We start from the raw sequence: 25,593 nt of genomic DNA on the forward strand, positions 1-25,593 counted from the left end.
AACCCAAAAGCAGATGTCTCTACATCCCTCTGCCTCCTTTTCATACCTGCCAGTGCATCCCCACCAGGTGTTTCTCACCAAGAGCCCACCAACAGGTAACAGCCTTGGAGCTGGGCTCTGAGCTCAACCTCCCATGTCCAAGTTAATGCTCCTTCTCAGTCATGTCTCCTCGCCAGGAATGTGGGACAAGGCCAGAATCTCACAAAGACTTTTATTAAGTTGATATCTCAGGGTATGATCACCCAAAAATACTCGTCTTTAAATGTCAGAGCCCAGAGTGGGAAAACACTTGTCCTTTCTTTCTTTTCAGCAGGAAAATCAGGGCCAAGCACTCTCGCCATGGCGAACACAATTTCAGGGGAGAGTTGAAAGCAATTCTCAGCCATTAAGAAATTGGAGCTTGGTTAGAATCCACATATCAAAAGGAATGAGTGAGTGCTGGGAAAGGACCATGAGCCTCTTAATTCCTTTTTAAATCACCCCACATTTCCTCTGCCTCTTCATGTGGCGAGGGGCCTTTACAGAGATCATGTCCCTAAATCAAACGCATTGGCTATAAACCTCGGCTTCATCAAACAGGAAGGTGATTTGCATTCGCCTACTTTACTGATGGTGCAAGACGTATGGAGACATGTATGTTCAAGATATCACACACAACATTCAGAGTCCATTAACGTCTTTCCCTGTTGTATCTCCTTTGATCCAATAGTGGATCAATACATCAAAGCCAGTGATTAGCATCAGTGATTCCCTTTGAGTAACATTTTTGGACATATCCTCATCCGCCATTTCAAGGGTATTAGCAGTGAGTATCATCCTCTTTGCTGAAGGAACAGCTTCTGATTTAATGTTGAACATCCTTGCCAGGATCTGATGGCAGCTTTCATGAGATACTGATTTTATGTTACATTCACACTATAAGCCTCAGTCGTCAATTAGGGATTTTTTTGTTCAGATCGGATTTGGCAGAACTCAAATGGTTCACATTCATCTGTAAAATGTGAATCTGTCCCTGACACAACAAAATCATTAAATTTGTTAGACGACTCATTGTATTATAACTGGAAAAACTGGGGTGTTAATGGCATCACATGTTGCTTGGGAATACTGCAAGCAGCTCATGGACATCATGATTAGGATGATTAGAAAGCAGTGGCGGATGCTGGTCTTTCAAGGAGGGGATGCTCAGTTTCAGCGTACATCATAAAATGTGTTTATTTATACGTAAATTCTACCCTCCGTTCCGTTTTAAGAAAATGATCTTTAACCCTGTCGTACCAACAAGACGTCTTTTCCAAGGACTTGACTAGTGTCCTCTCAATGGCCAGCAGAGCTAGTGCTCCCACGGATCTTTACACCAAAGGATCGCTGATTTGCTCATTTCGCTGTCAATCAAAAAGGACAGATCATCCAATCATCATGCAGAAGCTGAGCGTCCGGGCCAGCCGAAGCCAGCCCACTGCCCCATAGACCCCCAGAGACGCTGAGCGTCCGATGGGCAGGACAAAGCCCAGCATTTATCCAATGACTCGTCTCGTTTCGCTGCACTTTGCTGCTTCACTATTGAACTCTGTGGACGCTCAGCATTCTCACTGTTTAAAGCAATGTGAAGCTGCGGGAATGATTGAGAGGAAAGCCGCGTCTTTACCAGTGATAAGAAGCTGATTTTGAACAAAAGTTGAGTGCGTTGTAGTGCATATTTATTCAATGACATGCACACACAACAGTATATATTTGATCACTTTTTTTCTTTTTTTACATTTTAGGGGAAGCTGAGCTTTCCTTGCAGGCTTAGAGCAATCGCCGCTGTTAGAAAGTGAAAAAAAAATCCAGCTGACTTTTACTACTGCACCTCAAGGTCAAGATCAATCTTAAATGTAATGCTCCACCCTATGTAGTGCACAGTGTAGATAATAAAATAACCTATTCTGCATGCAGGGATGTAGAACTATAAAATCATTTATTTTCAGCAGTAAACTTAACTTGTCTTTATACCCCTCTGTCTGATCCTTGGCACTGAGCATGGTGACCTCAAACTCATCGTACGGTTTGTCGATGAACATTTGATAACATTCATTCATTGTCTGTAGCAATGAACTGTTATCCAGTTCAAGGCCCAGGTGGGTCCAAAGCCTACCCAGAATCATTGGCTGCAAGACGAAAACACCCCCTGGAAGGGGCGCTAGTCCTTCACAGGGCAAGACACAATCACACATGCCTGGAGTTGTGAGGCTGTGACTCTGTCTGTAGCACCACCGTGCCACCATCTTTTGAAAACCATTTAACAAAAATTATTTCCAATGTGGGAGAACAACAAAACTATTTTTCACAAACACTAACCAATGTTTAAGGGCTCATATCTTACATAATCTGTTGTCCTCCAGACAAGAGCTAAAAGTGAGAACAATGGAAGGCACACATGAGTAATGTTAAACTAAATTGTGGGTGTAGAATGCATTATTGTGGGATTTAACTGAGTGTGAAATTTTTAAAAGTATCCAATTCATCCTGTCAACCAAGTTAACAACTTCTCCCCAGATGTGTCTTCTTGTTATAGGATTACACACCTTGATGAGACAACATCTGGAGGCTTAGATTTAGGTTGGAATATGCACTCTTTATCATTCTCAATCTCCAGAAGCAAGGCTGGGCACATATGCCATGCAGCATTTCAGTGTTTTCAGATTATCACACACTTTGGAAGAAGCACCGCCACGTCTTCAGCATGCACTGTCATAACTCCAGGGCGATAATTTACACAAGCCACAAGCCATTCACAAGGCACAGATGGTCTACAGACTCTCTGCTACTGAAGAAGCTGCAGTAGATGTGGAAACGTGTCTGTCATCCATGTGAAATATCAGCAGAACCATCGGAAGTAGTCCCACACTTGAGCCCTGAGGAACCCCGATCTGGATTTCAAGCGTGTTGCACCAGTGGCGTTTTGGAATAAATCCCACCCCCGCCATCGAGTGGCGCCAACAATGCTCTGCTTGATGTTGACAGCTGTGTACTCGGCAGAGCCACATCAAATGTAAAGCACTGCTATTTTTTTATTTAGCTTTCAAACTTCAGAGGAACAAAGAAAGTGGAGAAGAAAGGAACGTTATTTCTTCATTTGTTTAACTCTCTCCTATTGAGGTTGTCACTTTTAGGACATGAACTGTTTTACAGCATGAATTTCAGAGACTTTTAAAAAACGTTTTGCTTTGAATTGAACTTGGTGGAGTTTCCAAAGCTTAAACCAACTCAAGAAATCCTGCAGGATCGTAGATTCCCAAGTGGGAACCCCTTGGTTTAAAACACACTATTCAAAAAGAGGGTTCTTCAAGCATTCTTTAGTAAGGGCAATAGACTCATGAGGTCTATATAGACACGTTTGCATGGTATGTAGTTCTTTACATGGCATATTGGTTCTCCAGAGTGATGGAGATCTAACAATCTATTAGATGTAGTTCCATACAGAACCAAAAATTGTTCTATGGTTACGAAGTCCTACTTCTTACATACCACTTTTTAAGATAATCATTTTCAAAATACAGAACCATAGACATACATCCTTCATCCATCCGCAGAACCACTCCACCATGCGAATGGATCTATAAAGAGTGGAAAAATGAGGGGAAAAATAGACATTTTTATACACAGCACTGCCAGTTCTCTCCATGACCCCCTGTTGTGTGTAAAGCTTGGAAGTAAAGCTCATTCATCCTAATACTTGCAGCTAAATAAACACTAGACTCAGGAAAGAGGGCCATCTGTGAGTTCCAGTGGGGGCCCTCTGTAAGACAGCTCACTTTTAATCATCATATGCATTGAGGCCTCGTGTGATGATCTGTAAACTACTGCAAGAACATTGAAACTGGGCGAGAGGCTCACAGCAAGCCACTGAGAAAAATTGTGAATGATGGAGTGATTTCAATCTTACATTTGCCTTAAGTCACCTCGATTAACTCGCGCTACTCCCAACAGCCAACAATCTGAAAACTGCTGAGGAAGCAGCTCAATTAAGTTTGGCCCCATGATTCCAGCTTTGAGTTTGGGAAATCTCCAGAGTCGCAGAGAGCTCTGTACATCAACTCACACATCTCGGCTTCAAATGCCTCTGAAGTAAAAGCAAGGACTGCTTGACAGTCGCTTCTTAACTCCTATGATACTGGCCGGAAAGGGAGGACTGAAAAAAACACTACAATCATGTTCACAACAAAGAGCGGCAGCAGCTTTTATCTCTGCTCTGTTTGTCAAAAAAGAGACACCCGGTCGGCTCCTTTACTTCTCCGTCTGGAGAAAGGAAACACACAGGTATAAATGTTAATCAGCTCCTTTGAGGGGTGAAGAGAGGGGATCTTGTTTGCAGTGTATGAAAGTGAAAGATAGACAAGGCCCATCCCAAGCTTCCCCACTGTTTAGGGGTTTAGAGACAGCTGTGCTGAAGTTTTGATCTCGTCTGGGGGATCCGAGCACTTTCCAAAAGGAAAAGTTGATGTTAGATAGTCCGAGAGAAAAGGTTACTGTACGGAAAGTCTGTTCTGATTCACAGCAAAGAAGAACCTTTTCAAGGAGAGTCATTTCAAATCACCTCCTTGTTTCTGCACTGTGTTCATTCTCTCAGTTCCGCTGACACACACAGGTCACTCTGTAGTTGTACAATTACAGACTGTAGTCCATATGTTGCTCTGTATAATTACGCTCAGGACCCCCACAGAGCAGGTGTGATGTGGTGGTGGATCATTCTCAGCGCTGCAGTGACACTGACGTGGTGGTGGTGTGTTAGTGTGTGTTGTGCTAGAGTGTAGAGTGGATCAGACACAGCAGTGCTGCTGGAGTTTTTAAACCCTGTGTCCACTCTCTATCCACTCTGTGAGACACTCCTCCCTCGTTGGTCCACCTTGTAGATGTAAAGTCAGAGACAGTAGCTCATCTGTCGCTGCACAGTGTGTGTCGCTCGTCCTCTAGTCCTTCATCAGTGACACAGGACGCTGTCGGCTGGATGTTTTTGGTCGGTGGACTGTTCTCAGTGCAGACACTGAGGGGTTTAAAAACTCCAGCAGCACTGCTGTGTCTGATCCACTCTACACCAGCACAAGACTGTAGAAACAAGGAGGTGTTCATAATGTTATGGCTGATTGATGTATATAAAGCAATGCTACATAAATGTATTACATTTAGACTGAGGCTCGCAATCAAGTAACGAACTGTAGCTATGATGGACACAAACAAACGGCAACCATTTTATAATAAAAAAATATTTATAAAGCTGTATTAGGCCTTTTTAAATTACTTATGTACAGTTTAATAAACACATGTACAGTGTTATTTCTTTAACGTCAGGGGTCAGGACACTGGCTGAGTTTTAATGCAATTTAAATGGATGAAAGAAACCTTGCAGTTGCTTGGGAGCTACTTGTTCCCATACACTCTTTATGCAAACGTTTTTTTCCATTTACTCAATGTTCAAATGTTTTAAAGCCTTATTATGTAAGACATAATTGTAATTCAAACATTCTCTGCTTGTTTTATGGTAACTGCTGTTTAGTATTAAAAATGACAATTGTCGTTTTATCCAACAAAAACAAAGCTCCGTTCCGATCTCTAACGCCGAGATCCCCATCTGTAAATCGTCTAAACCCACACTCACACGTACATCTGCACACAATATTATCCTCAAGAACAGAACAAATCCGTTTTCTGCAGCGCTTTCTCCTGATGGAGCTCATAATGAATGCAGCACCCAATAAACTTTTCACACTACTTCATTTTTAAGTAAGTTTTTGTTGAATCAAATGATAATTGTGATTTTTTTAATACACCACTGTTACCATGAAATGACAAAAGAGGAGGAGAATGTTTGTTTGAATTCTGAATTCCAGTTGTACATTACATTTTAATGCTTTAAAACCTGTGTACACTTAATTCCTCTGAAAGTGCACCGTTCTATAAAGGCTTTACACTAAATATTGGAACATTTCTGTGAGGATTTGATGGCATTCAGAGTAGTCATTATTGCCATAAGGAATATGTTCATAAAACCCAATAAATATATTGTTGTTTTAAGCTACAGGAAGCAATGAAGACACACTTCTTTGGTGAAAACACTTTGTTTTTAATACAAGATTCCAACGTACAGTGTCTAGTGGCATAAATTAATCAATGCTATTGAACACAGAAAGAAAAACAAATGCACTCTGTATGCGTTCTCAGTATTACTCTGTACTTGAGCCTGTATGCAACCCTCTCATCTCGATTGTAAGCTGCGGTAATTAGCTGTAATTGTCAGGCTTCATAAAAAGTGTGAACAAGCTCTGCAGTTCTGCTTTCTACTTCCACCATTATTGTTCTCCATTATCTCTGGTGTTTAGATGTGTACTAGGTCCAAGCCTCCCACACAACCCAGGTGTTAAAATTAAGCTAACTCATCTCGGAGCAGTGGAAGAAACGTTTTATGCAAAAGGGGGGAAAAATAGTGGGGCAAAATAAGGGAAAACAATCAAAGAAAATGAGAAGAAGCAGGAAAACATATGCAATAGCAGTCATTTCTATCCCTGAATGCATTGCAATGCATGCACACATTATAGCATCAACCTGCTGTGATGGTTAAAACCCTTCAGCTGCAATCATCAGGTTGATTAGACAGTTCTGTGCATTTTAAGCCAAAACCAAATAAACATGATCCCAAAGCCAACAGAGTGAAAAATCGATGCTGGGTACAAGTCATAAAATGGAGAATACACATGTACGGTTCACACTGAAAGGAAATACAATGTAGTATGGTGTTGGTTGAATATGAGTTGTGCTATCCCTCGTGAAGCATGTACAAACTAAAGATAATTATATATTTTCTAATGACAACCATTTAATATTTTGCATCTTTGGTTTTTCTAACAATTCCCCAGGTTACGTTTATGCCGTTTGATAAACAGCTGGACAACACCAGACTCATGTACAGCAGGATTTCATGAAATGCTTTACATTAAAACATAAACAAAAGGCCAAAAATGAAGGCAAAAATAAAGTCACTAATCTCTAAATCTCATCTACTTTCTTTTCTTTTTATTATTAATAGATTAACGCAGCGAGAGTAACTCACATTCTTGGGCAAAGTTTGTAACTTACTGATTAGCCCAAGGAGGTAGAGATAACCATGACGATGATCATAATAATGTTTGCAAGACAACAATTGACTGCATTGCATCCTTAAATCAAAATACAGAATCAAACCCAATACACGAAAACTCTCTATATATATTTTTATATTTCTGATTTTTTAATGATCAAAGCAAAAGGTGCTAAATATAATTCATTCCATTGTAAGTCAGTAGGCCCCACTGGCAGATCCTAACAGGAACACATTTACCAGCTCATATTGTTTAACATAAAATACAAAGGGAAAACAAAAATCAGTGATGGAACATGATGCGAAAATGGAAGCATTCATAAAAGTCTGTTACAACAAAAGCAAATGCACAAAAAAAAAAAAAAAAAAATCAAATCTAGGCTACGTATGAACACGTCGTTAAAGCTTCTGAACTGAAATCTCTCACACAGCAAGGAAATCTGAGGACTTGTCTGCTGTAGACTTTACTGGGGTTTATATTACAACGGTCCCCAAAAAGTCACTAATACATTGCTCATGTGAACACGGTTTTTACTGTGCCGAACTTTAATGATTTATTGCAATGGGTCAAAACTTAAACTCAAAAGCTGAACTAAATATTAACTGATATTAAATATATATATAAAAAAAATAAGAACAATAAAATTAAAATCTAAAATGGCAATGATTACAACAGGGTGATGTTTGATTTAGACACGCCCTCCATTTCCTGCCCCTTAAAAAGTATATATTAAAAAACAACAAACCAAAAACCACCCAAGAGACCCATGTGGACAAATACGTTGATGAATAAATGACCTAGGCTAAACTTTTAGAAATTGCAATACACTATTTATTTATTTCCTTTAATAAAACAATTGAGACTGTATCAAAAACTTTATAAAAATTAGATTTTATCAACCATTGTTTGTTTTCGGATGATTGTGATTAATGACACCAACACTTGCTCTCAACGCCTCATTCCCTTCGCTTAAAGCGACGGTAACCTCTGGGATGTGAATACCGCTATAATCACATGTATTTATTAATAATAGAAATAATAGAATTTCCCCTCCGTTAATGCAAGATCAATAGAGTCACTACTTAAAAAAATAATTACCCCTCATCTAAAACAAACTGCAGGATTCGTCTCAAACGCCGCCCACCCACCCGAGCCCACTCCCGGTATCTGATGTACACACATCTTGAACTATAAATACAGTTATATCCACAGGCAGGAATATTATTTACAGAAGACACTTGCTGCATTACCACCAAGGCAAAAAATGGCATTCAACTGTGATTACAGTGTGACCATTACAGTTAATAAATGTTTAGAGGATGGTTCGTTATCAAAAACTTCAGTCTTTATTTTCAGTTATTTCGAGTCAATCCAAGGCATACATGATCATTATTGAAAAGTAAAAAACAAAACAAAAAATTAAATAAAGTAAAATAAAAATAAACACAAAAAAACAAAAAACAAAACTTGAGTCTCTCAAATCATCGGCGCTGACTGACGTTTTCGGGATTGGTTCTGACCGGGGCTGAACGCCTGCTGCGAGATGCATTTATCCTGCCTGTGCTTGCTAGAAACGCTTCCTTAAAAGGGGCTTAGGCCACACATTTCCCTCAAATTTGATCACAAGGCGTCTTCACTACAAACAGTTAACAGTAATGCATATCAAAAAGTAGACGGAACAAGAAGACATCTTCATATCTGTGATTATCTGTCAAGGCCTAGGACAGAGTCAAAGGTCCACAAGCGATCAGCCAGAACTTACCCAAAGTATGACTGTAGTTTTTGGGGCAGAGATGTAACTGCAGGTTATTTAAAAAAAGAAAGAAAAAAAAGAGAGAGAGAACAACAACAACGAAAAAAGAGATTCTAGCAGAACAAACCTAATATACAAAAAGGTTCTATCTCACTCAAGCTTTTTGGCTACCTGTTGTTACGCTCATCTTAACTAGACATGTGAATAAAGATAAAAAGAGTATAATTAATGTTAAAAGGCAAACCATACTGAATCAAAACAGCCTGGAATTTTCTGCATGGCTGATCAAGTTTTTCTAGGTCATGTTTTATCCTCATTCATAGAATGTCCCTATTAATCACTCACACCTGCAGTCAGTTTACTTATTGTCTTTACGTATTATTCGAAAACAAAGAGTTCGGAGGATAAAAAGAGTGCTGTTAGGCAAGTAGTTTGATTCTGAAGTCAGTCAAAAAGAAACAGAAATGATAAATCAACAAAATAAAAGCCCATCTAGACACAAAAGCGCTAGGATTGGAGGGCACATCTCCCAACTGTTCAGCAGTAGCCAGAGTAGTCAGAGGCTGAGGTTGCTCTTGGTGTCTTTTCAGACTACCTAGTTACACTCCCCATCCTCATCCCCATCCCCATCCCTGCCCACTCCCCTCCCTCAAAAGTCCAGTTTCTTTTTAAACTAAATCCTCCCAACCCTCCCGACGCAATGTCCCAAACTGCAGAGCCCCTCCAAACATCCAAAAATGCAAAGAGACAACAATGGAGCTGGAACCGCAAAAGTTCCCCTTCCTCCAAAAGTGGAGGGATCAGCAAACATTAGGGCGGCACGTATGGGGGTGGGGATCTGTAGGGGGTCATGTTCTTGGGACGAGACCCTTTACCCTCCATGGGGGTAGAGAAGGGAGGTGGAGGCTGGTAAGGAGGGGCATTAGGGTCCTCATCTTGTAGGCCTGTGTACTCGCCCAAAAGGTCCTGGTTCAGAGGTGTTGTCTCTGGACTGGCCATGTTGGGATACTCTGGTGGTGGAAGAGGAGGTTTCTCCTCTTGAAGGATGAGGGGCATGCTAGATGAAGGAGGTGGCTTAGAATCGTCAAGTTCATCAGCAAAAATAATGGGCACTCCTTTTTTGATGAAAGTTGCCTGGTCTTCAATGGTAAGCTTGCCCTTGCGCTTCTTGCGATAGCAAATCATGGCAATAATGCCTGCAATCAGCAGAATCGCTGCAACAACAACAGCTGGTATGACCGTGTGGAGATAAACATCATCATGGCTCTGTCGTCCTGCTCCCACAGCGGGAGTACCTGCAGGAGGAACTGGGTCTGGGAACTCTCCTGGTGGCACGAACATGTAGTTCCGACAGCTTCCTGTTCCTTTGATGGTGATGTTAATAGGTTGGAATTCTGGCTCCATGGCATTGTTGAAGGTCCCCGAAGGTTTGCCTGTAGCATCAGAAATCCTTCGACTCATTGCCTGTATCTGCTCCTTGGGGCACGGATGTTGCTGGAGGCTGTTGTTTGTCCACTGCACTACAATAGATCCCTTGGTGATATTTCTCAGGGTTATAGTACTCGAGTTGCGGTCACCAAACGCATATGCCAGCTTCTTCACTAGAAGGATCTTCTTATGGATATCACTGTTAACAGAGTGAGGTTCTCCAACGAATCGTGCTGCAAACAGGACTGGATGCTTGACGTTATCCCTGAAGCGAAAGACACGGACCTCAAAGGCATCTGTTGTGTAGAGCCCACCTTTGTCAGTTGCCTGCATGAAGTACTCATGTTTACCCTCATGCTGCCAGTCTGGTAATCCATAAAGCAACTGGCTGGTGGTATTGAACTGAATCCAAGAGTCTTCACCCACAACTTCATTGTTTTTCCTCAAGGTTAGCCTCAATTTGTCTGTTGTACCATCCTCCTTGTCGAAGAACGTGTCGGAAGGAATCTTCACCTCAAAGTATGTGCCGATGTGTGCCTTCACCTGATCGATAGGGTTGCGCAGCTCTGGTCTTATGTTGCCATCAGGGAAAGGAACTGAGGGAGTGGTGCGTCTAGGAGACTTGGTTGTGGGAATCTTGGTTGTGGTCTCTTTTGGCACTGGCGTGGTCTTGGGCCTCTTGGGCTTCTTTGTTGGTTTTCTTGTGGTGGGTGTCGATGGAGTTACAGAAGGGCCAACATACACTGGTCTAGTTACTGTAGGATGGATAGCAACTGTGCTGGTGGTGTCCATAATTCTTGTGGGTTGAGGGGGCCCTATCGTGGGAGTGTGGGCAATGGGATCTCTGGTACGTTGGGTGGGTCTCACAGGCAATGGTACAGGTACCCATACAGGTGGTGCAGAGGTGTCTGAGGTTGGTCCAAATGATGGTGACGTAGGTGTAGGCACAATGCGGCTGGCTGGTTCAGGGTATGTTGTTGGAGGAAGCAAAGAGGGCACGGGTGTAGGGGTGTTGTTAAGCTGCCGCCGCACCCTTTTAGGTACATGAGGTTTCTTGTTGGCAATGTGCCATCCAACAACAGGGTATCCCAACTGTGCAGACATTGTCCCTTCCTTTGCTGGAATCTGAACACTGCTTATGTTGGGAATGTTGCTTTGATCCAGGGCACAGCCTAGTTTCCATGACAAAAGAGCACCATTTTCCACAACCTTTTTGGCATTTCCTGGGCCAGCCATAAAAGCGGACATATCAAACAAGCGATTGTTGACAACAGGTAGGATCCTCATGTGCTGGAGCCCCACGCCAGAGAACTTTTTCATTTTCCCCAAAAGTTCCACTCTCTGTTTAGAGCTCATCTTCGTAAGATCTGCGTCCAAAATGACCGTGAGCACAGTTACGGGCTCTTCGCTGCCACAAACGAAAGGTTGAGAATCACTGTTGTCTGACTGGATGGCTAACTGAATGGGATCAGGTTCGGCATGTTCCTCTGGATGAACCTCGATGGAGAACACATCAGGGCTCTGGGACACATTGCTTGAGTTTGTAATAGAGATGGATATGTAATGGACACCCTTGTCTACCTCCAGTGGAAGTCCTTGAAGGGTGTTGCTCATTGGTTCCCAGTGCAGCCAAGCTGGTAGTGTCTCTTTGCCTGCCTCAGTGACCTGGCAAGAACAGAAAGACAAATAAATTAATACGGTAGACTTTATTGATATTTACATTCAAATTTCTTAAATTAGGCGTTGATCTGATAGCAGTTGCATGTTAGCTAATAATACAATTAGATGTACTACTACTGTTGCTCCTACTACCACCACCAGTATTACAAGCACCAACAATACTACTACTTCCAACCCATTATTACTGCCACATTTACCACATCCATTACTCCCACTAACACTGGTAACAAAACCTCGATCGTTACTACTACAACCGCCATTACTAGCACTAACATTAGTAATACAACCACTAATATCCATACCACCATCTCCACTACCACTATTATTACAACTTCTAGCACCACCTTACATCATTACCAACACCACTAATACAATTGCAACCACTACTACTAGCACCACCATCAGCGCTATATGTATCTGTACAACTACTAATACGATTAACAGAACTAGCATAAAAAAAATTAATAATCAAATGATGAAACATACACACACTTGATAAGAAATATACAGAAATATCCAGATCCAACCCAAAGTACGGTTGCTGTCTGCTGGAGTTAAATGCTTGGCGTAATGACACAATGCATTAGTCAAAGCGGTGCAGTGCTCAAGTTACATCTAATATTAATGAACACTAGTTTTGAAATACAAGTTAATGGTTTGTTCCTCAAATATGAGTGCTCTCTCCAGTAGGGCAGCAATCCCTGGTCACACAGCTGGAGGAGAGATGTTCAATGAGCCCTCACAGTCAGAAATGTGTAATAATGAATCAATGGAATGCAATGGTACATTAAATAAACAAACTGCACTACAAATATAAAAATGCATATTCTACCGCCCCTTAATCTGGTGGCTAATAAATCCTGGCTGATAAATAATGTAGAGATGTTCCAGAGACAGGTCATTAATGCTTCAACCCTGCAGTCGCTGGGGGAGCGAGCTGGGTTCTTTATATATATATATATATATATATATATATATATATATATATATATATATATATCCGTGTCTCTTTTAAGCTCTGAGAAGCAAGCCACATCTTTTCAGAACCTTGATTTTACAGGTCAGTTTTCGTCACGTGCTGTGCTCCTAAAAGCTGTTTTCCCTTCAGTGCATTCCAGTGTCTACCTACCAATTTGTTCACTTAGAAAGATGTTAATAATTCAGGTGGGAGTCTAATTATAGGCTGATCCATAATCCAGTTGATGAATAGTGTGCTTAAAACACCAACATTGCAGCAATGAAAAAGGTTAGAACCCTGCACAGGTGTTATTTACCAGGATTAAATATAGAACAGAGACACAGCTATCAATTAGAGAATTACATTAAACCCAGGGATACGGGGAGTTTTTGTTCTGGGTCCATTACAAAACAAATGTAGATTGAGATGATATTCATTCAGTTTTCTCACTAATATCAAGGACGCCTGGTTTGGGGGAAAAAGGAGTAGCTTCTCCATCTGGGGTAGATAATATTTAAAGTTTGTAGAAAGGAGCTCTTCTCTCATGTGTCCTTAAATTTAAACATGTCCTAATTTTAGCGTTAGCCCATACTGTGGCTCCTGAAACCAAGACATCAGCATAAAACCCACTGCCAAATCCCTAAACTCACTGACATTTAAGCAGCCATAGTTTCCATACTGATGATTCATGCAACCCGCTGTAAAGAAAGTGAATCCTCTGCCAAAGGCAAGTTTTATTTGAATTAAAAGAATAAGGAAAAGTGGGGAAAGAGAAAATAATACAGAAAAAGCAACAAAGCCCCAACATGAGGCTTCTGGGCTCCATTTTTCACCATTGTGGCAGCTGTGACAAGCTTGCCATGATGATCCAAAGGCGTAATATGTCCCCACACTCTGTCCTCCCGCATAGAGGCATACACATCTTTAAGCTAAACCAGAGGACATGCCTGTGTTCTCCTGAGAGGCTTCCATATCTCCATCGAGTGAAGACTGAAGAATAGAACGCTCCCCCGACATGAAGGAATTAAAAGGAAAGAAATGAAAACTCCTCCGTGAAAGATGAAGAAAGGAGCTCATTGTTAGCGTGTGCTTGTGGAGGAGCCCGCCAGAAAAAAGGCCCCATTGTTGTGGTGTGAAGACGGCTGAAAAGATAAGATTCAGAGTTTTGAAGGAGTAGGCTCAGGCATGTCTTCGAGATATGAGGGCGAAATAGAGACCAAGAAGACACGAGGGGAATTAGCAGAGCAAAGAGTTTCCAGTGGAAAATTTCAGGAGGCTGGACCCCTTGGTTTGGACAAGAAGCTGTTTATAGGGAGGTTTCTAGCACTACAAATCTATATACAACTCACTCTCTGTAGCTACACTCAGAAAAGGAATACCAATAAATAATAAAACACATCTGGAAGCTAGAGCTGCAGGGTTTCAGCTACTTTTTATTTCTAACTCTGAAAATCTAAAGTTCTATTCAAGACGAGACGTTAAAATGGGGTCTCCTAGGGTCACCCAAGCATCCTCTCAAAAAGGCATGTAGTCCCTTTAATAGCAGAAATCCTGGCTTTAAAATGCCTTCCACCTGAATATTTGTGTTAACTTTATAAGAGCTAAACCCTGGTCGTCCAATCACTGTCACTTCTGAGTGCCAACATTCTCCGACAAAGGGAAAGCAATAAAGCATCTCTAGGAGAGAAATGCAGTTTATGTGCCGTTAAATTTGTATTCAGCCGGGAGAGAATGTCAGTCTTTGTTGCCAGTTGTGAAAAAGGCAAGTTTAAGCAAGAGACGGGGCATAAAGAGGTAAAGGAAAACATACGCTCTGCCAGCCGTGGGACAGGCCGGATGACTGGTAAGCTCTGTTCAAACCACGGCATGACACTAAACTAACATCAGCGCTCGGATTCGACACTCAGCCCCTTAGTCACGCTGCGTACCATGAGATGTTGGAATAAGGAGGGGGGATAAAGACTGAATACCAATAAATTTCTTTCTTAAATCGGCTCGGAACAACGTGCTTAATATGGGGGCGTCCCGGGGGTCACCTTAATTAATAAAACCTTTTTGATTTGTTCTGTTATTAGGGCAGATCCCCAAACTGAAACTGTATAAGATGATGCTATAGTGTAATGGCGACAAAAATAAGTGCAAATTTGTAGAAATATATTTTATGTATTACACTCAAATTAGCGAAGTCCTGGTTTTAATTTTCCTAACTAACAAGCAGAGAGGACTGGTCTGTCACAGGTCACACTGTAGCAAATTGGTCAATTATCACTCTCTTGTTTGCTCTGCTGGAGAAAATAGCAACAATTTTTGCACCCTGCCCTACTTTAGCTCTGCTCAAATACAGCCTTTAAATCCTGATTTACAACTAATACAAATACAGCGTATGTATCATGGGCAGTGTCTGATGTTATCTAGTAGCATTGGCCTAATTACCATTTCATTCTGCTGATGTATGATGTCACAGTTGAACACAGGGACCCACTGATTACAAGAATTATCTGGGGTAAATAGAAATAATGCAAAAAAGGGGTCGTCTGAAGAACGGCAACATAATATGCGAAAAAACGAGGGGGTTGGCCGTGAGTTAACTCTGAGCAGTGCACTCTTGTGGACATGGAGGATACAAAAAAAGCACATGTACTGGTGACTCCTCATACAATATGTGGGGTAATAATTCACCCCCTTTACCATTTCTACACTTTCTGTCTCTGTCTAAAAGGGTTGTCCATGAAACCAGTTCCCAAAATAACAGCCATGTCAGGAGTACAGAAATATTCTTCAAAAGGGCACTGGAGCATAAGGGTAATGCTAGCCTGCCATATGACACCGGCACCACAGAGCTGGTTGCTATGCACAGGGTATCAACACAAACACAGGGAAGAACCCCTTAACTTAACTTGGTCTGACTCGCCGTGATTTAGATGATGTGTTTTTTGACCATAAACATAGGACGGCTCACATTTCCGGGGCTGCTGGAATACGGAGGAGCTTTCCACTACTGTGCGGCCGCGGCTAATTAGATTTCAGCGCCTGGCTTTGTGTTGAAAAAAGGGAGGGGCTGGGGAATGAAGAAGGATCCTGCCGTCACTGGTGAATATGGAGGCACAGGAGGAGCGGAATTCAGACGCAGGGAAAGTGGGTGGATGAGGGGCACAAGAGATTCTCTGTGCATTTCTTTCAGGAATAAGAAACAGGGACGACAGCAGTAACAGCAGAACCATCTGTCATTATTTATCAGAGCCCTTGAGATTGAGATTGTGATGACTGATGTACCTGTCAATTTTGCCATTCTGTTGCTGCTGTTTTACTGTATGAAACACAATAAAGAAAGATCACAATACTAATGTTGTTCATTTGTGAAGCTCTGCAGGGTTTATGCTTTCTGATCTGCTATGGCAAGATAGATATAAAGCAGGCGATGAAGCTTGACGTAGGTCAGTATCTTCAATAATATCCTAATCACAGGGGGACACTTCTTTTTCTCCTAAGATTTGCGCCTCGTACTTGGGACGACAGGCTGGTTGATTCGTTCTCCACCTCTGTTCGACTTGACAAGCGCCAGAACGACTGGAAACTAGACACCTGCCTTATTAAATCCCATCATGCCTTTGAGGTACACAACCTTCCTCATGGCTCGTAATTTGAGCCTCAACAAAGGGTTGAATTAAATAGTTACTCATATCTGCTGAGGCCGGAATATGCTCCAACACTGTCAATCACAGCAGCTTTCATTAAACTGTCTTTTGTTTAGCCTACTCACTTCTTTTTTCACATTTCAAGGTATGAAAGTCTTTCATGCTTAGCACAGCATTCACTCCCTACAGAAGCCTAACTCACATTTTCTGAGGTGAGAACGGCAGCGCAAAATTAGTTTGAGTCGTAGAGACAACAGCTGTACCCTGCACAAATGGTTGGATCTTAGCATTCTTTGGCACAGCTGTCAGGGGAGATTTCCCAAATGTGCCCATAGGGGCTTGTGGTTCCAACTTAAAAATGCGCTTGACAGGGCAGAAATGATCCTGTGAATATAGGATTACACAGCAGGCATGGGAGAGTCTCCCAGCATTGACATGGGACAGAAGAACACAATGATGAGATATGTGCCGGGGTCATGCTTTTACAACTGTTGACAGGACAAGAAAAAAAAAAAAGACACAACGATCCAGCAATTTGCACTTTTTCTCGGCATGGATCAGCTTGGCTTTATTGCTTTCTACTAGTCAAATCAGGTCCCTGGAACTGGGCTCTTTTTTAGTCCCTGTGGTTCTCATGGTTCAGAACGAGTCGAGTAAGGACTAAACCATGGCGTGTAAACCTTGCAGAGCGCTGATTGTCCAGAGAGAGTCGTCACTCTACGCCACGCAACGCAGACGACCAGCACCAACGCTCCATCTGTAAAATCTCCAGCTGCAGCAGAGATCACGTTTGTTTTTATCCGACTCGCGACGGCAGCTCGTAAAATTACGCCGTGGTCTTTTGAAGAGGTTCAAACGCTCCTTGGATCGGTGGCCGACGAAAGAATCCAGCGAGAGCTGGACGCTGCAACAAGGAAGGAACAAACTCTACTGATCTGTCTGAACTGATGACGGAGCTGTGTTCAGTCCCAAACAACAACAACACGCCAATACACCATGAGTAAACACCGCTTTACGTTACTGCCGCAGTTGTGGTGGATTCAAGTGCATACCATGTGATGGAATAGTGTCAAAAGGTTAGTGTCATATTTTCAGCTTCTGTGTGTGCGCAACACGGGATATCAACCTCACACTGACTTAGCAAAGTGAGGTTTTGGACAACCAAGGAATTTCCTACAGATAAACCCACCCACCAAGGCTGTAGACAGACTGTCGCTCCTGGTGCTGAAAAGAACATCAAGTCCTATCAGCAACCAAGAACACACTGTAAACAAACTGTTTGTGTGTGTGTGTCTGCAGATTAAACATGAGCAAAACAAAGCCCTGGAGGACATTTTACAAAACAGGATTTCTCAGTTACCCAAAAGTCAACTTCATCTAATACGCATAGAGATATTGCACAGCCTTTTTGGTCAATCTTTACTTTGGGCTTGAGTTAGCTTTATGGAAATATCCTGCCTGACACCTGATCTGCATGCAGGGTGGGTGCACATCCAGTCAATTCTTTGAGATCCCTGGCCCGTGGTGCACGCAAGACTCGTGGGGTTTATAAGTGGTGTTCTGTTATTACAGGGAACGCTGTCTTTTATGGGCCATCACTCAGAAAGGGAAGCGTGGAATAAGTTTCAGGGTGCAGCGCTAGAGGCAATGTCACTTCTCCCACTAAGTGCGCTGGCTGGGGAAACGCAGCCTAATGCAAAAGCGTCTGATATGCAAAACGGGAAAGGGGATGAATACCGCTGGATAAATTCCCTTGCATACATTTGCAAGCCATTTCCGAGGTGGCTGTATAATTGTGTGAAGGGAGTGGTCTCACCTTAACTGTGCTACTGGAGTCCTTGGCTTTGGTGGGGACCTGCATCTGGAACACCCGGCCCACCACCGCAGACGAGTCTGGGAAGCCACTGCTGGGTTGCGCTGCCACTGCTTCTGCTTCCTGGAAGCTGGAGAGCACTGCCGAGTTCATGGAAGCCTCCAACTGCCCAACGTCCCCCAGAATCTCCATGGCCCCCTGAGGCCAGTTCGCCTGGGCCCCTGCTAGCATTACAGTCAGCAGGAGCAGCGCCGTAGTCCTGCCTCCGAACCTCGGCATGGGGCAGCAGCCCGCACCCCGGAAATCTCTCAGTTTATTGGGCATACTTGCTTTTGTTTTCTCCCGCTGGCACAAAAGAGGATGTCCAGTTGAGGGGGCAGCATGCACACCCCCCGCCGGGTCCAAAAGAACAGATTCCCTTTTCAAAATCGCCTCCAGCTGCCCTGTAACCCTCTCCTTTTGTTCTCCTTGCTTGCCCTCTTCCCTCGTCTTTTGTGGCAAGCTCTTCAGTAGCTCTGAAATCCCATTGTCAGCCGTTGCCTCTGAGACCTGTTGAAAGAGAAGGGAATTCATTAGTGTGCATTTCAATACCAAAGAAGACACCACAAATGTCTTGTAGAGAAATCTAGGAAGCAAAGAACCGCAAACCTCAAATGGCGCCGAGACTTGCATACAGTTAACAGTCTGGCCTAGTCCTTATACCAGCCCACCCCACCTCCCGACTGCACACACACACACACACACACACACACACACAGGTGGATAAACGTAATCTGATTAGCATTCGCAGCTCTCTCTCTGGTCCAGCAAACTCACCCAGCCGTTACCAAACAAGTCCCTAGAAAATGCACCCTTTGCACAGGCTTCCAAAGTGCAGAGAGAAATGTGTTGAGACAGGGGGTCACTCCACAGTGACCAAGTGAGTGAAGCACTTCTGAGGGGGTGGTGAGGATGAATGCATGCTTTTTCCCCTCCATTGTCTCATGGTGGGGGCAGAGGGAGACCGCTGAACTCTGGGAGTTTGTTATTCATACAAGTCTTTTCAGAAGAGTAGTGGGGAGAGAAAAAAAAGCAGAGAGAGTCTGGTATAAAAGGATGGGGGTAGGGTTTATGTGTTTGAAGGGTGGTGTGGATGGGGTTGGGGGGGGGGGGGGGGGGCGGAGGGGGGTGTTACAGCTCCTAACAATACAGCTGATTTCCCCAGAGGCCCTCCCCTCAGTGCCACTCAGGCTGGGGATCAGCCTGTGAACGGGCGAGGCAGAGAGAGGAGCTGGCTCTCACGCTCTCGGAGATGTTCATCCCTGATGAGAACAGAGGAGAGCTCCTTAAGCGAAAAAACAACAGTCCAGGACGTCTAGCTCACCCCGCTGATACCTTGTAGTGTTTCATTCCCAACACTAGAAAGCCTGTTAGTCCTAACCGAGATAAAATAATCAATTTGTCCATCTTTGAAGTCTGGTTCTTGTTAGCCCTGCAACCACCTGCACAAGGCAGGACTTTGATTCCACAACATACAGAGAGATATGAATGGAAGAAAAACAGGATTACTACCAGGAGAGGACCGTGCAGAACAACAACAGTGCTTTTCTGCTTAAGGATCCCTGTGGAGGTTCCAGATTAAGAGCTGCCGGAACGTGCCTGAGCGAAAAACAATATGACAGAGTTACGTAACAGGACTCGGAGCCAAGGTCCATCATCCACTCTCCCTGTAGTGCATTCCTCTTCAGAATTTAACCTCACTGACTGATGCCAAGCCATTCATCTCATGTCAGAGTGGCAGATCGTTGAGGGTGCTGCACTAATTTATATCACTGCAATCACAAATATGACAAACAGACCAGTGAAACTGGTCAGCTATTTGTCAACCTGGATATCCAGAATATCACGCTGAGCCACAAGTAACAAGGAACTGAAACATTTTTGCATTCAAATAGTACAGGTTCCTCCTTTGCACGGTCTTCCTTGTGCTGGTATTGTATTGAGAATTTCACCACAGGCTTGTAGTCTATTTCTGGGTTTTATTTTCAGCAGCAAAAGACACTACACTTAGAATTGACCTCAGGGTTCAGTGTATGGTCACATTGATGTGGGGATCTGGTGTCCACCCGGTCAATATTCTGTGGACTAATCCTGGGATAAAACGAGTCGTTCTGATTCTGCTTCACACCTGAGTCAAGTGCAGAGACTTTAGAATTGCCCCGCCCCCTCGTCTGAGTCTGCGCACTCACATAAACGCTGGTCCAGGGCTGTGATTGGACAAAGACGAGGTTAAACAGCAAAACAGACACAACGAGAACTGAGTAAGAATGGAGAAAACCAGAGCTTCTGCTCCTCGCTCCTCACTGCTGTGCACTCGGGGTTGGGGTGAACAGCGAGCGGCTCATTATCATTTAAAGGAACAGGTGCTGAAAGCGGGCGTTCTGAACAGGGCTGTTTACACAGGGGGAGAACACTGCTGTGGGGCTCGTGGGGTTTGGACCAAAGCGGGTAAAAGAACCAGAACTGTTTTCCACTGTGGAGTACAAGGGAGGAATGGATGATTTGGGCAATGGAAAGTGAAATGGTTCAGTCAAAGTCCAGTCAGAAACATTCCACACCAAAGAAAACAAGACAGTTCGATCAATTCAAAGCATTAGCTTAAATTCTACAAACACCATTGTCAGTCACCAGCAGAGCCTTATTGATTAACAAATAACACTGAATTGCAGCAACAGAAGTCTTGTGTGTGTGTGTGTGTGTGTGTGTGTGTGTGTGAGAGTCTGAGAGAGAGAGAGAGAGAGAAATAGGACTGGACAATACGGCCAAAATGTATGTCACAATATATTTCTAAATTTCAGTCGATGTGAACAATAGAAAAGCCACAGAAAAGCTGCCAAAATCAAAGAAGAAACTTGACATCGCTGTCAAACATAAACCTCTGGGCTTTGTCAATATTAATTAATAATGAAATAATAAAATGGACTGGAATGAACCAAAAACAGTGTCGTGTAATGAACACCACTTAATGACGGATGCTAATTTTATACTGAAATATTGCACCGTTCATTGGAACAGTTTGTGTTGTGATATTGATACTTAATTACTGTCCTGTCCTTAAAAGGAGGTGACATCTTTGTCTAAAACTACGGTTGCCTCTCCTTTCTCCATCTGAGTCTTATCAAACATTGAGACTGACAGGGTCGGGTAGTTGTACAGTAACAGCTTTGACAGCCTTCGCCCCTTTTCACCTAACCCCCCACAGCTGTAGTTTCCAGCATTAACAATAAGCCTGATGGAATTGGAAATACATGAAAGGAGTTTAAACCCATCTCCGGTTGCGGATAAAGACATCCATTCAGCACTCAAGAAGTGAGGGCTACTCACAAAAGGCAGAGGGAAGAAAAAAGCACCCATCACTACATTCCTCTCTTGATCAGCCTGGCACAAGGGGCTGTAGCCAGTCAGAAGAGTAGTGCCGCTGGGCTCGCTGGCAGCCTTTCAGTAGTCAAACACAACCCAATCTGCCTCTGAAGAGTGCCGTCTGATACCTTCCGCGCTCAGGAGAGGAGAAAGTCATTTCATCAAAAACACTGAAGGAATAAGGAGGCCCGAAGCAGGTCCGGCGCTGCGTGTTACTACAGAGGGCCATTGTGTTCGGGGACCGAAGCCCGTCCGCTGGGAGATTAAGATTTAAGAGGGAGGAAGGAAGATTTTAGGGGGCACGGTCTGGAAAGACGGCTGCTGCAAACAGAAGCTCTGGCAGGGAACGGACTCGTTCCCCCTGGCACTGCTGCGACACCCTTTGTCCGTAATGCTTTAGGGAGGGCTCACACCATTGGACGGGATTATAAAAGGCACAGAGTGAATCACTGTCGCTGTCTACAAACGCATTCCACTCAGGGAGAGTCAGTGGACCAGTGAAGCCCAGAGCCTTCGTTTCAGGAAAATGGAGGCGAGCAAGAAATGCCTTGTTGAACAAATCCGGGCGCACTCGCTCCCCATTAGCTGGTCCTGAGGAAAAGAAAAGTGCTCCGCCTCTTAATTCATCATTATTTCTAGACTTGTTAAACATGCAACAGCAGCAGCATCAGTAATTGGAGAGGAACAATGTTTAATCTTGGACTAAATTGCAGCAAACAGAGTGTTAGCACAGAAATAGCCAAATCAGGCTTGTGCTAGAAGTGCTGCATCCTTCCTCTAAGAATGGTGTTAAATAAATATGGTCGCCACACACACGTCTGACCACTTTTACATCATCTCCCTCAAACACACTCATAACCAACACCTCATTTGAATGATCAAATTGTAAAACGGCGTTTATAAACAACACTTAGATCAGATCACAGCCCAGAGCCAATTCAAATACATTCGTTTAGATGACGTTAAAGCAACACTAGATTCTACATCAGTGTAACGCTCCACTGTGTTGTAATAGGGAGATTATTGCTAATCTAGGCTCAGCACTGCAGAAACTGCACTATGTACATAGGATAAAAAAAAACGAATCACCCTGTGAGATTAGATGTGGAGACCTAGCACTGACGTGATTGGTCAGAACGGTCAAAAACAAGGCCTCTTTGGTGACACCTTTGTGTTTTAATCATTTGCATAAAATAAAGAGAATCTCAAATTAGTTTTTTTTCACCTGCTGTCACCAATCAGTCTCGAATCACCTTCTCTCATAGGAAATGATTAAACGGTGTATGGTTTATCGTTCTCTCTCTCTCACACACACACCAGTCTTTTCAGTAAACCCACAGGTTACTTTAAAAGCATAATCCCAAGCGAGGAACATTAGGACAGACATCCCCTCTGCTCTGTCCATATTTTACATTTTTTCTAATTAATGAAACAGCTTTAAAAAAAAATGCTGAAAATGTGAAAAGGGCTGATAAAACTGGGCAGGGACCCACTTAACACTTAGGACATTACGGTGACCTAAAACCAATTATTAAAAGTTAATTTTATCTGAACTGCATCAGCACACCATTTATTAAAAAGGACAGCGCCAAAAAGAAATGGAATAACTTTGAGGAAATGTCGCTGTTTTCTTTGAATGTAGAGGACAGTAGGTGCCAGACGTTAGAAAAGGAAAGATTAAAACTTTGACTACACTTGACTACAGATAAAATAAAGTAGAATTTCTTTCAATAAGTTTTCAGCACTTAGGCCAAAAAACACCACCTCTGTTTAAATACATGCTGTAGCAGGGAAAACAACAGAACACCTACAGTGTTATAGTTTCCATCCAACTAAAAACAAGATAAGGAATCGTCCAATAAGAAGAGGTTCCACTAGGGACCTCCCACACAAACATGGAGTGTCTTACCTCCACATAATATCCTTTAAAATAAAAGTCCCCCTCACAATACACAAGTGCCTTTCACAAATACAGTCAAATACCAAACCTTTTTAGAAACAAATAAAGAAAATTATTATTTACAAAAACATAAAGACACACTCTATGAAACCTACCGCCACACACACACACACACACACACACATTAACGAGACTAAACCCTGCTTCTACACTAGGCTTTAACAACTGTTGTCTGAAGACTATTGTCCTATACTAGCCCCAAGGGAGCAATCTCTTGTCTCAAAAGGATACCAGCCCTCAGCTTGGTCCATGACCTCCTCTTAAACCAAACAAGAACTAAACGTCATTTTTACTAACAATGTCTCTCTCTTTTGAAAAACACAAGTGCCATGGAAAAATGCGTGGCCTGAGATTCTTTCCTAAGATGCAGCATTCAAGAGAGGTCAATATTCATCAGCAGTGACTCCTCCTACTTCATCAAGTGTCAGGTTGTCAGCCATGTTCCCCCCTCCCCTCTGGAGTCCAGAGCCTTCCACTGCAGGCATCCACGAGCCACGATGTGGAATAAAGAAGGTGCTGTGAAGCGTTAAAGATGCAGGGGCAGGTCTTTGCTGACAACACCACAGTTATAGAAACCACTGCTTTTCTTCCCTGCTGACCGTCTCTTCCCAAACCTGGGCAGCACCCTTCGCAGGGTCAGGGGTTGTCAACTCACTCCTAATTTGGCAAGTGTGAAACTGAGCAGCTTTAGTGCTGGAACAGAGCTAGACAGTGATTAATGGCTCTGACCGACCTGTTAACTGTGCAGAGATCGTGCATACGCTGTGCCCCGGATGTTCACCGCCCTGGAACAACTCTGGCAGCCAATGAGATGCCTTGGTTTCTTCTGAGCCACAGTTGGCCTTCACTGCTTCTGCCCCTGCAGACGCCACTGATGATTCTATTAATGGTAATGACATGGCACCAAGAGAAGAGGAGATAGGCGGCTAAAACGGTTGCATTCTTGACAGGATGAGCTCCAACAGCCTGGCAACAGCAGAATCAAAATATCTGCTGTGAGACAAGTTGTGTGTCCTGGCTTTCTCTGGTTTGCTTTATTGGAGAAACTTTACATAGTTTCATTGCAAAACAGTGTTGAACAAACACATTTTTTCAGTGTTTAAAGGGGACCTCTATTGCCACAGTGGAACACAGTTCTGTTTCTTAATGAAATGTCTGTGACCTGCTTTGGTCAAAGCCCCACAGCAGTGTTCTCCTCCTGTGTAAACTGTTCAGAACGCCCGCTTTCAGCACCTGTTCCTTTAAATGATAATGAGCCGCTGGCTGTTCACCCCGACCCCGAGCGCACAGCAGTGAGGAGCACTTATTTCTCTGGACTAGGTGTGCTGGTTTTGCTGCGTTTGAGCTCATCTTTGCGCTCTCACAAAAACACTGGTCCAGCGCTGTGATTGGACAGACTCAGACCAGAGGGCGGGGCGATTCTAAGGTCTCTGCCCTTGAAGGCGGAGCAGAGTCAGAACGGCTTGTTTCATCCCATATATTGTGACTTGGTCAGTATTCTGCGAGCTGATTGGGTGGTTGTTTCAGTGTGAGTATGTCGCCTTTAAGAAGCTGAGAAGCTTTCATTACAGACTGGAGCTGCACATATGGCAGTATGTGTCATGTCTCACCAAGCAAATCCTGAACATGTGACCTCACCTTGGTGCTTGTGAGATGAAACAGGAAGCTGAACAGTGTGTGAGCACCAAATACCCAAATCCCATGAAGAAATAACACACAGAAACAACAAATATGAATGGACTCTGCAGGGTGAAAACAGCATGGGCCGGAAAAATCACACCCAGTCCGGTTTAAATTGAAAGTGCCCTTGCAAACATGCAGGTCCACACATGCCTGTAGAGCAAACATGAAC

General features: G+C 43.3%; 1 protein-coding gene across 3 annotated transcripts in view; it reads right to left on the minus strand.

The window, feature by feature from the left end:
• Positions 1-6,091: 6,091 nt before the first annotated feature.
• dag1 (dystroglycan 1) overlaps positions 6,092-25,593 on the minus strand; it is a 40,359-nt gene continuing 20,857 nt past the window's right edge. For 2 of the 3 annotated variants that reach the window (XM_066671752.1, XM_066671753.1), the window contains exons 2-3: positions 18,386-18,931; positions 6,092-11,961 (exon numbers count right to left, since the gene is read on the minus strand). In XM_066671752.1, the coding sequence (XP_066527849.1) occupies positions 9,679-11,961; positions 18,386-18,706 (2,604 nt within the window). In that variant the 5' untranslated portion in view covers positions 18,707-18,931 and the 3' untranslated portion in view covers positions 6,092-9,678. Of the gene's footprint in view, positions 11,962-18,385; positions 18,932-19,030; positions 19,107-25,593 lie in introns of those variants that run through there. The other variant, XM_066671751.1, reaches the window with a different exon arrangement.

The sequence above is a fragment of the Hoplias malabaricus genome, chromosome 5 (genome assembly GCF_029633855.1).
Source record: "Hoplias malabaricus isolate fHopMal1 chromosome 5, fHopMal1.hap1, whole genome shotgun sequence".
NCBI classification, from domain to species: Eukaryota; Metazoa; Chordata; class Actinopteri; order Characiformes; family Erythrinidae; genus Hoplias; species Hoplias malabaricus.